Source organism: Camelus bactrianus, chromosome 26, assembly GCF_048773025.1.
Source record: "Camelus bactrianus isolate YW-2024 breed Bactrian camel chromosome 26, ASM4877302v1, whole genome shotgun sequence".
Classification (NCBI taxonomy): Eukaryota; Metazoa; Chordata; class Mammalia; order Artiodactyla; family Camelidae; genus Camelus; species Camelus bactrianus.
Window position 1 is genome coordinate 33,834,887 of NC_133564.1, and position 12,459 is coordinate 33,847,345.

Sequence of the window (12,459 nt, forward strand, 5' to 3'; positions counted from 1 at the left end):
AGGTGTAACATGCACTTCAGTGGAGAAAAGATAGTTTGAACAAATGATGTTGAACAGTCCTCCATGCCTATGCCGATAAACAAAGAACAAAAAAGCCCTACGGGGAAGGGTACAGCTCAAAGTGGCAGAGCGCCTGCTTATTAGCATGCATGAGGTGCTGGGTTCAATTCCCAGAACCTCCTCTTAAAAAAAAAAAAGTACATAAATAAATAAACCTAATTACCTCCCCTCCCCCCCAAAAGCCCTACAATCCATACCCTGCATTTGCATTTGCACATCTACAAAAATTAAGTCAAAATGGGTAACAAGCATAAACGTAGTGTCTAAATCTACCATTAGACCCAGCCATTTCACCCAAGAGAAAGGAAACACAGTTCCCTGTATAGTATGAGGCTTGTAAGCAAACATTCGTAACAGCTTCATTTGTAACAGCCCCAAACTGAAAACAACTCAAACACCCAACAGAGAATGAACAAAGAAACTGCGGCACATCCATACAATGGAAATACACTCTGCAATAAAAAGGAATGAACTATGGATACACACAACACGGACAAACCTCAGATTATGCTGAGCTAAGGAAGCCTGACAAAAATGAGTACAAACCACAGGATCCTATTTACACGGTTAGATTACGTGCACGAAGTAGTCTACAGTGACAGAAAGCAGAGAAGTGGGTTAAGGATGGGTGTAGGGGAGCTGGAGGGCTTGTGCCAAATACCAGGGGGCCTGAGAGACTTTTTTGGGGTGATGGATAAGCTCATTATTCTGACTGTTGTGATGGATTCATCGCAAGTATATACATTTTGAAAAATTATCAAACTGCACACTTAAAAATATGCAGCTTGAAAATTAACAATAATTCATTAATAAAGACAGGCTGAAGATATGGGAAACTGTATATTTGTATGTTAATAGGAACAATTCAGTAGAGGGAAAAAAAACTGAAAATGCCAGGGAAATCTCTGAAAACATGTCCTTTAGGAAAAGCCACTGTACAAATATAGGACTTTGACCAGGAATATGGACAGTTCATCACTGCACAAGAGACCCTCGTGTTTTGGACAATTTCCTTAAAAATATTGTCCCAGAAATTAACTGCCAGAGTAGAGGGCAGAATCATTTTATAGCTTGTGTTACATACAGTTAGATACAAGAAGTAGGAGTGGATTTGTGGCTTCACTCTTACCTGAGTTCTATGTAGTATCTACCGGAGGTTTTGCTTGCACTGAAGTTACCTACCTGGTTGTTTGCCCCACTGTGGATGCGCTGGGCACAGGGATCAGAAAACGGGGGACGATTTTGACTTCAGAAGTATGATCTTTCTTCCTAGCAGAACTCTCCCTTCTCTTTGCATCCAGGACGATGGAGTTGTGGTAATGTGGCCATTCCTCCACTGAGAAGTGGTGTCAGCCCTTTGAACTGGTCTCGCCTGTGACACTTCTGACAAATTCACAGAACGGATGCTGTGCAGTGTCCCAGAGTGGGTCCTAACAAGCTGTGAAGCGCTCACCAGGGTTTCTTAGAACTCTAGCTCTGGGGGATGCTGGCTGCCTCTAGCAGGTCCATCTCCAGCAAGACTCCACTTTGTGCGAGTGTCCAGCCAGCCGTGTCAGGCGGTCGGGTGGAGTGATGACCCTCAGATGCTCTGCGCACACCAGTCTGGGTACCTCAGGTGAGAACGGTCTTCAGATGACTGTAGCCTCAGCCATCACCTGCCTGTGACAGGAGGGGCCCCGGTGGGGAGCAGCTGAGCCTGTCTCCAGCCCCCGAGAGGACATTATCATTAATGCCATGACCTTGAGGAGTGGTCTGCAGTGCGGCAGTGACCGGAATGGTGCAGAAACGAACTCCAGGCCAGCTGGGTGACATCTCTATTTGGGGACTTTTCTGTGTTGTACCTCATTTGATCACACGACTTGTTTGAAGGCAAAAACATATTTTGCTTTACTGTTTGGGATTCCACCTACCTTCTCATCCCCGTCTCCTTGGCTTCAGAATTCAACACAGGGCAGACACTCAATAAATGCTAAACTTAATATGGTTATCTCTGTGCTAATGAGTGAAGAAAACTTACATGTATCTTTCTAACATTAAAATGTCACATTAAATACACATTACAGTGGGCCCGAGGTTGGCTACATGCACACTGTTTTTTTTTAAATTTTGGTGTTCAATTCACTTTGGAATTACTTAGCTGATTATTCTAATGTCAACATAATCAATTTCCCCACTGTTACTATTACTTTACATAACACTGCAGATGGCATATTTCAATCATGTTTAGGGTGGAGGTGGGGGAAAAGGGTGAATTTTAAGGGTCTACAGCCAGGAAAAGGGGCATTTATTGCCTACACAGGATGCTTCAATAATAATGCCTTCTGTCGTTAAGCATGCAAATACTCTCCCATTGGTTCTTGGACTGTCTGTGATTAAGATTGATCATGTTAAGAGGTTAACTCCCAAGAGGGGAAAAGCCATGCTTAACTTTTATTCCTAAGAACTTTGGACGATCAGCTTATGCACATTAAGGATCAGCCTAAATCAAAACAAAGTCAAACTAAACAAACAAACAAACAAAACAAAGTCTATCTTAGGTACAGGGGAAAAAACTCAAAAGAATGTTCCTGATTTACAATAAGTCAGTGGCATAATATTTAACTTAATAGGACAAAGGTAAGTGTATGAATATTATATAATTACTGAACGTGTCTGTCACGGTTGAAGAGCAAAAATTAAAAACAAAAAAACCCTAAGCTGAATTTTTATACAAGTCTTTATTTACAACTTGTTTAACAACTGTACACTTTTTGCAGCCTTGAAAACATTTTTGTACTTGAATGGGAAAATATAGTTTGACCAAATCTTAACTTTATTCTTCATATACATATATTATATGCATACATATAAACATATACATATAATTAATACCATAACAAGTTGGCAGTCATAAAATTAAAATGAGTAAGTGATATCAAAAGGAACCATACAATATACGAGTTCAAAAAAATTAAAAATCTGTCTTCTGGTGGTTTCTTGGACTTTAGGTTTTGTGACTTTAGTGAAAATTTCTTACTGAGGCTGTCTAACAAATCTTTCACCTCAGGAAAAAATCAGTGAGAAAACCCACGAATCGAACATAGTAAATGGTTGGCAAACTTGATAAACAGGTGGAAAAATGCTTGGATGCTACTATGTACACTGTTGCTAAACCTGTTTTGATTCCACTTGTGAGCTGAGAAATTTCAAGGCCTACGTGGATTTCCTTTTTTGGATTCTAACGACTAAGAATGAAATCGCGAAATGACAAATTCATAGTCAACCAGAAATAAGAACATACCTAGCAATATTCTTTTTGCAAAGGCCAAACTACAAGGTGGACTACGACTTCAGGTATCAAACTGACAACTCACAGACAATCAATAATACTTAAGACATGAGTGTAAGGCTTTTGGAGCTGAGGCTGTAACCCGTACAACTCCAACTGCAATGTACTAAGGTGTTTTCCAGCTCATCCGAAAAGTTTCAAAAATATTATAGGAAGAAAAAAAGCCTCTTTCTATCCCCAAATCTTTGATAAGAATGTGTTAATCAAAATAAGGCAAATTATTAAATTATTAGATATGTTTAAATTTTACCATTCATTACCCAACCAAACATTGGCTGTTATAAGTGGTGGGGCAACTGTCAAAGCATGAAAGTTGCAAAATAAGATTCAACCTGGAAATCATTCAAAGCATTATGAGTTACACATAATCTGTAAACAGCAAAGTTAGTGTTAGCAATGGTGTTTTAGTGCATCTGAATTTTAAATAACTAAGGCTATTAAAAAATTAAAAGACTACTGTTAAGAAAATTAAAGGCCCCCAAATCATTGATTGGCATTTGTGTGCAGTCATTTCCTGCATTTATACTAGCACGTTCTTTCTTATTTCAAGCATATTGTAAATTTCCTGTAACTAATAATATGAGTTTCCGCGGAACACACGTTAAATTAGGCCACCAAGAAAATCAGAAAACAAACTCTGAGCACACCAGTTACTCATATGTGCTTGAACAACAGTAAGACTTTCATTATAGTTGCTTGGAACTTGACACTGCGAGATCAAGTCTGCAGCTTGATTAAAAAGTTTACAGAGGAAGAGGAAAGTATCTGACTTCCTAACAGGATAGTTTTAACTAAGTACCAAGCTGACTCCAAAGAATTAGGACTAGTCTCTTATATTCATTTAAAAAATTCAAGGATGCATCTGTGGAGATCCTTTTAGTCAGGTTAAGCACTTTAGTATGAGGCCAAGTAAATTAATAAATCTTTAAAAAAGTTTCACCATTATGCTGTACACCAGAAATTGACACATTGTAACTAACTACACTTCAAATATAAAAAAAAAAAAAGCTTCATTAACTAAATCACTGGAATAAAATGTTGACTTCATACATGAAACTTAACTTAATTCATAATCTAAGTAGATAAGAGCAAGAAACTATGAAGAAAATCAAAGAAATTATTTGGATCTTGATTCACCTTTAGGGTGGAAGATAATCAAGTGTGATTCAGGGACAGAAACAAAAAAAAAGCTGTTGGCAACTTTCATTAGATCTATACAGATTCAACAGAATGGAGGAATATGATGTTTATCAGCTTTTATTTGTAAATACGTTCAACATTCATCAGTTTCTGCTCAGTAAGTGTTAGAAACTATGAATCATCAATTTAAAAAGACTATTTAAAAAAGGAAAAAAACCTGATGATACTAAGTTATGATTTATGAAATTATTTAATTATATCACTTAAAAAGTAAAGTGCTAAGAATCTGTTCAAAAAAGATATTGAAAACTAGTTCCAAAGAATGGGGTTTTGCTTTTTTCCAAGGTCTTTTAAGAAGGGCTGGTATTCATTTGTATAAGAAAAATAGCTTTTTTCAACTATGCCAGTAAAATCTAAGAGTATCATAAGTTAACTGAATATCTTTATTTTGTCCTTATTTTATCTTTGGGCATTACAACACTGTCAAAAAAGTTATTTTCTGCAGTGATGGAAATGTTCTCTATCTGTGCTGTCTAGCATGGTAACCACTAAGCATGTGGTTCTGAGCACTCGAAAGGTGGCTGGGGAATTGGGGAACTGAATGCTTTGTTTGTTTAATTTTTTTTAAGTTTTTTTTTTTTTTTTGAGGGAGGAAATTAGGTTTGATTGATTGATTGATTGATTGATTTATAATTGAGGTACTGGGAATTGAACCCAGGACCTGGGAACTGAATTCTTGATTTTACTTAATTTAAATTTAAATTAGCACATGTGGTGGTGAATTGGCCAATGTGGGTCTAGAGTCTCCTCTTAACTAGATTAACAGGGAGCCAAAAGACATTTAGAAGGTGACTCATCCACTCGGTGACTAATTAGCAGATATTCAAAACATTATTTTTTGTCCTCGTGGGTGAGTGTGTGTGTGCCGTTGTGTTTGATTTTTGCTTTTTCACTGTGGGAGGACGGACACGCTCTTCCCTCAAAGGTTGGAGCCCAGCCTTCTCTGTGTTACCCTCTTCTAGGTGACCTGCCCAAGCAGGCAGTGATGCAGAAGAAAGCACTGCAGAACTTTTCACACAATTAAAGCATTTCTCGGGTGAGGGGACAGCTCAAATGGTAAGAGCGCATGCTTAGCATGCATGGGGTGTTGGGTTCAATCCCCTATACCTCCTCCAAAAATAAACAAACTCAATTACCTCCCCATGCCAAAAAACAAAAACAAAACACCAAAAAAAGCATTTCTCTCATCTAAAACCATGAGATAACACAAAACTCTAAAAGAACATTCTTATGAGTGAATCTCCCTATTCTTTGGTAATCATTCGTATCAGTGTTTACCTAACAACAAATATCTCAGTATATTTTGACTATGATTTTAAGATTAATATATTCGAGTCCAAATGGAAGAGTCTGGACTCCCCAAAACATCTCTCAATAGAATAAGCTGCAAACTTTGTTGTATTTGAACTTAGGAAAATGGCCAAGTCCACAGAGCACGTCTGTTATAGCAGAACTAAGGATGTTTCTGTTGCATTCTGCCATCGTTAGTGCCTGCTCTTCCCCATCACCTCACCCCCATTGTTTTCCAAGTTCTTGGACTTGACCGCTCCTTAAACTTGGCTTCCTTTCTCCTGTCTCTGAGTACATACAATGATGAAGAAACTGGGAAAGTTAAGGACTGTTTGCAGGTTTGCATTTGGGGAGATGGACAAGTCAAAGGCAAGAACATCTTCTGATGAACTAGAAGACTGTTCACCTTTTATTAATGCAACTCCAGAAAACGAAAAGTTTAAAGTCTGTCTGCATTTGGGGGAACTTGGCTTCACGAGTATTAACTTATGGGTCTTATTCATGTGAAATATAAAATGTAGTTCTCGCCTAGTAGCCCCCACCCAGCTTCATATAGATTTCTGGACTTAGAACTTCAGATCTGACTTTAAAAATTTCAGGAAGAGTACAAAGCCCTTTATCTGGACAATCTTTTCCATGTTTCTTAGTGAGCCTTCCAAAATGAGGAAAAGAACCCCAGTGGAAAAGATATAAATAGAAAATGCCACAGAAGCGTGAAGGAAAATAATTATCTAATATTAGTAAAGTGCTGTGAATCTCACAGTAGAGTATAAATAATACAAAAGTGAGTAACAGTAATAGGAAATACTATTAAGTCACTCTAATAGTGACACATAAAATAAACACACTAGAATGTATATACAGTAATCACTGTCTACAGGTTGACAAATACACCAAGAATAAACACGAGTCCCTTTGATAAATTTTAGGGCATAAATGCTAATCTGATTCTTTTCCTTTATCGACTCAGAGCTCTCTGAAGTGGTAACATGCCTGGGCAGAGGTCTCCCACGTACGTGAGAGCCTCAGCAAAAGCTTTGGTGGTTTTTTCTCACTTTGAGATCGCTCTTAAACTCTGAGTAGATTTCACTCAGGATATTTGATAGCCCCACCGGCCTTAACCTTTGAGGCCACGGACACCCTCTCTAGTGATTTCACCATCAGACCCGAAACATCTAATTCAGAGCCTGGCAGTAATGTATCAGGGACCTAAAGGCTCTCCTTGAATATATATATATATATATATATATATATTTATTTATTTATTTATTTATTTATTTATTTAAAAGTCTACTCCTGCCTTCATTTTAAACACAGTTTTCTGTGGGGCTAATGTATATAATTAAGGGAGACATAAAACTGAGCATGTGGTTTAGAAACCAGGTACAGCGGTAGATCTAGGTCACTGCTGGGAAACTGGCAGTGATTTTCGGCCACCACAGAGCTCTCATCTCATCATAGCAGACTATGCCTATGGCCGTAAATCCCTACCTTGGATTTAGCTCACAGGTTAACAGTTTTGTGACGAAAACAGATCCTTCCCCTCCACTCATGAACATGTGCAGTTGACACCGTGGGCCCAGTTAATGCCCACTGATGGGGAGGAGGGTGAGAAACTAGATTAAATTTTCGTCTACTCTTTTTTCATTGCGAGATCATGTAATAAAGTCAGAAGATTTCATGTAAACCATTACTTTAGGAACATTCATTAAGACAAGTGTAATTGAACTGCGTCAGCCCCTGCGCCTGCCTGGATGTTTCCTTCTAATCAGGCCACTTCTGATGACGGACTCTACGCTCTAGGAATGGATTTGCCTCCAAGCCTTCTGTTACCTTCTCAGATTTCTATGCTCTCAGGGCAAAGAATCCGAGTATATTTCAAGATAACATTAAATACACATTTTATAAGTTTTTATATTTAAAAACACACGTGAATTGGATTGAGAGAGACTGTTTGAAAACCAAATTATCAGTACGTACTTCCCAAGAACACAGTCAGTGATTTAAAAGAGCTGATGTCATCCCATCTGGGCTGCCCTTCATCTTATACAAGGGGAGGTAAATACTGATACTTCTGTGATTTAGGGGAAAGCAGAGGGGGAGAAATCAGCTGTGTCAGCAGCAAATGCGTTTATGTCCTTACGCTTCTGAGAAGTAAATATTTACTGCAAAACTTTAGAACAATAAAATGACCATGCTTAAGTTGGACACTTAAAACATGTTCAAAATTTTCAATAAAATGAACATACACCAATTATTATTGAAATATGCTTTATAGAGAGTAAAAAAATTGGATGGCAGATACATTGAGAATAGCCTTCCTCACATAAAAGTTCATGATACAAAACATTCAAATCATTATCCTTACAAAGAATAAGCTGGGAAATGCTTTGTAAATGTAGTGAGACTGGGCTGCACGTCGACCAAGATGAGCCGCCCTTGTGACTCCAGGAAAAGAGAATCTTGTCACTGAGTGGAAACCCTTTTAATGCATAAAAGGGGAAACAAATTTTAAAAATATGCCAAAATAAGTTTCAAAGATTCTGAGATCGCATTTTATTTTGTCCTGTACATTCTTTCATCCTGCCTTATAGGGTATCACACAGGCTTCACTGCTAAGAGATACAAGCCTACATCAGTTCGACATCCATTTCCGGGCAGATAAAAAAATCAGACTGTGTTTCCATAGTTTAATGGACAGACACCAAAAAGCATCTTATTCTGCCCTCAGCAAAAAGCAAGATGCCAAGCACTTTCTTCTCCCTTTAGGATCACAGGTGTTCTTACCTACGTGGCTGTAGACTAGCCAGGTTTACACTATCTGTGGGTTGTGGGCGCCTTATCGGATGGACCGCACGTGTTCCACTTGGGGGTAACTAACACTCCTGGGGTCTGAGACCTGGACAACTGGAGACTCAATGCAGAGAGGTAAGGTAAGTTCAAACATTTAGAATTTTGTTTCAAGTTAATTCTCATATTGGGATCAAGATTTCCAAGTTTCTAACACGAGGTTATCTTTAAAAGATGAATGCTTGTCTGAGAGCAAGAGACACGAAGAAAAATTTCATATCTGGAGATATGAATAAACAAAACTGCTATGACAAAGGAGATGCGAGTAAAATAGCTCATAAATAAAATGTACCTTCGCTTCAACCTAAATCATCCTTCCCTTCACAACCACTTCCTGCTGACCTGTTGGTCCAGCACGGATTTTCATGCCTTCCTGAGGACCACTGGTATACCTACGAGGGCTGGGGTTTCTGACTGGTAACGTTTAGCTTAAGTTAGCACAACTGGGCTTTTATTACACAGTACTGACCTCAACAAAATAACAGATGACAACAGCATCCTTATAATGAATCATCTCACTGGCCAGTTCTACTGGGCTGGACCATCAAACAGAAATCATTCCATCCTGATCAATTTTAGAAAATGGAGCCTTTATTCTGGGACTTCTTTTTCTTGGTTATTATGAATTAGACACGTGATAAAAGATACGACTGAGTTTTTGAAAGTTCTTTTAAGATATGTACAATCATATTATTTATTCTCTTTTTCAGATGTGGTGAACTAATATTTGCTGGATTTTTCCCCCCATTACACACTCCTGAAATACACACTGCAGAATATAAATTTTATGCTTTTATAGTGTTTAGTTATTACTTTGTATTTTCTTACCCTGTCTAGGAGGAAAACAGAAAATAAGCTTTTTGTTGATGAGAACTCAGACCCGGGGGTGATGGTTCGGCCCAGCCGGAACGGGGTATCACTGCGCTGACTCCACCTGCGGCCGGACGGGCGCTGCTGCCCCGGGACTGGGGCTTGGCGGGGCTGCCCCGGGCCAGGGCGGCTGCACCAGGGCCGCAGGGCCCGTCTAGATAAGGCGCCCAGTGCCTTTCACCTTCCTGACAGACCACGCAGCATCACAAGCCTCCTGAGACATTCTGAGTCATTACTGGAGACACAGAGATTTATAAATCCTGTTCGAAGCTGAGCCAAGGTAAGCAGGGTTCTCACTGTGACTGCTAAGTTTTTATTTCTGCTTTTTTAAAAAAAAAATCACAGAATGTTTAGAAATGTAATTTCTGCTAGGCAATGAAAACAACATACTACGATTTAAAGATACGGCCAAGGTGAGTGAAAGTTACAAATGTAAACACCAGAATAATGGCAAGTAACAGACGCTGCAGACAAACAAGACGGAAAACTTCCTTCTAAAAGCTTGGGGCACTTGCTTCTCCTTAGAGAAACATATCTGAGCAGGTGGGTGCAGCAGGAGACCAGGACTGGGGTAGTAAATAGGAAACTAAAATGAAAGCCTCTGATCTCATGGTATATGACCCATTTATAATAAACAGCTCATAGACTCCTTTTTTCATCTATCTTATTCTGCAGATCTATTTCCCAATAATTTTAATCTTATCAAGGTTAGTGTTCATGCCCTGCTTTTAAACAGTCGGATCCTGACTCTATTTGTGAAAGAAGGGGAAGGGGGCGGGGGTGGGAGGCTGAACCACCTGAAATCATTTTTAATCTTTTATTGTCAAAACTTCCTGTGTTGATGAGGTCTGCGTAGCCTCCGGAAAGCCCACAGTATATTTCATCCACGTGGTTCTCTCCATTCCTCCTAATTCCTTCTGCTTTACTTCTTACCCAGCAGAAGCATTCACACTGAGCTCAGACTTCTGCACTTAACGTGAAAAATTAGCACAGTGATGCCTTGGGTCACTTCTGTGTCTACTCTGACATCTTGCTTCAAGTATGGTTTCTGAGGACAAATGAAAACACTACTAAATTTCAGGTCAATTTTCTTATGAAAAAAAAAGGAAACATGGATTTCAAAATCAAACACCTGAATATAGTTTCTGAAAATTCTTAATTTAGCTTGATTTAAGGTTACTCACTTTTTAGTATACAAAACGAAATAAAACCTGAACTGCCAAACAGCACGTACATGAAATAAAATCCTCTAATTAGGTGACCCTAGCTAGACAACCAACCTAATTTCTGTAAAGTTTGCTTAAAAAAATGGCCGATGGTGCAAGAAAAAGGCTGGAGGAGAATTTAAACTTAATTTGGGGCCAAATACTTAAGCCAGTATGGAAAGTCAGGCAGAGACATTTCATTTTCAAATGAATGATACTTTGCATTTATATAGCACCTTATATGGTCAAAGTGCTTTGCAGTCATCATTACTGGACAGCCGTTCATCAATGTAAATAAACATAGTTTATCATCTGTCAACAAATCTAAGCACTTCGGGGCAATCAAATACCCAAGAGAATCTACTCAGTAGCAAATTCTTAGACTAGTACATTGAATTAGGAAGAAATTTAAGAGCCCTGTCATAACGTCACAGACAAGAAGTTACTTATTGATCTTAATGACTGATGCTATGATGTTACGTATTAGGGATCATCAAGAAATAGAAGGGTTTACGTTAAGGAATAAATAAATCAAATGAGGTGCGAGCCAGCAAGGAAATGACCCCAAAGATAAGACTACCTATGACTTGTAAGTATATAAAAAATAACTCTTTTAGATGTGGAAGGCAGTCAAAACTATAAATTCCAGCCCCATTGCTAGAATTTGATCCTCAGTTATGTTAATATTCCAAAACAGGAAAAAAAAAGTGAATGCACTGCCTGATTTTTTTTTTTCTGTAACTTCTCCCCAAATAACCTAACCAATGCATTCACTTCTGCCAGCAAACAAGATAGCAGGAAATAATGAAACTCTACTTATGTTCTAAAAATAGTTTCCAGCTCTTCGGACAAATTTAACTTCCTATAAAACAATGTGAAAACTCATTTTTTTTTTCCCTCTAAATAATTCTACCAGGTGCCTTGGGTAAGATCTGATTAGCACCCCTGCCAACGTATTTGTCTTTGCAAAAAGTGCACTTGCCAACCATTTGACATAGTAAATATGCAAGTTATCTGAAGTGCATTTGGAAAACAATTGAAAACACAGATTAATACGTTGTAAAAAGGTTAATTCCCTTTAAACAAAGACATTCTTAGAAAGCATGGTAACAGAGGCACGATACAGAATATAAACTGTGTATCAATTATTGGCAGAAAGTCTAATTCATTACAAAGCTTACACCACTGGGGAAAGGACATGTTCATACAAAGAAAAGTACTACACTGATATACAACACTTTTTAATTGGGCATTTAAAAATTTTTTGGCACGTTAAAAGGAACCAAAAGGACTACAAAATAAAGGGCCAAGAAACGAAAACATTATAGGTACAGAAGAGAGAAAGTCCTCAAAGGAGAAACAGCTAAATCTTAACATAAAATAGAGACAAAAATATAAGTTGGCTGAAATTTCCTGAAATGCTGTTACATGGAACAGAAGGATGCTTTGAATGCAGGGCGTTTTTTTGTTTTACTCTAACGGCAAGACTCGTCTACCTGGCGGTGGCTGGCTGAACGTGGCCCGGGTAGGATCTTCTGGTGCTGGTGGCTTGTCTTTGCCTCGCCAGAAATGACTGCCCCGAACCTGTGCTAGCGAGTCTGTCTTCGGCTGCCTTTTTATGCAGAGTCATTCCCTGTATAACAGAAAAAGAGTAAC

The 12,459-nt window shown here is 38.5% G+C and overlaps 1 protein-coding gene across 4 annotated transcripts in view; it reads right to left on the reverse strand.

Annotated features, from left to right (window-relative positions):
- Positions 1-2,758: 2,758 nt before the first annotated feature.
- The window catches only part of HOOK3 (hook microtubule tethering protein 3), a 93,673-nt gene continuing 83,972 nt past the window's right edge, over positions 2,759-12,459 (reverse strand). For 2 of the 4 annotated variants that reach the window (XM_074353297.1, XM_074353300.1), the window contains 2 exons: positions 12,300-12,436; positions 2,759-8,360 (listed from right to left, as the gene is read on the reverse strand). In XM_074353297.1, the coding sequence (XP_074209398.1) occupies positions 8,345-8,360; positions 12,300-12,436 (153 nt within the window). In that variant the 3' untranslated portion in view covers positions 2,759-8,344. Of the gene's footprint in view, positions 12,437-12,459 lie in introns of all 4 variants that reach the window. The other 2 variants (XM_074353298.1, XM_074353299.1) reach the window with 2 other exon arrangements.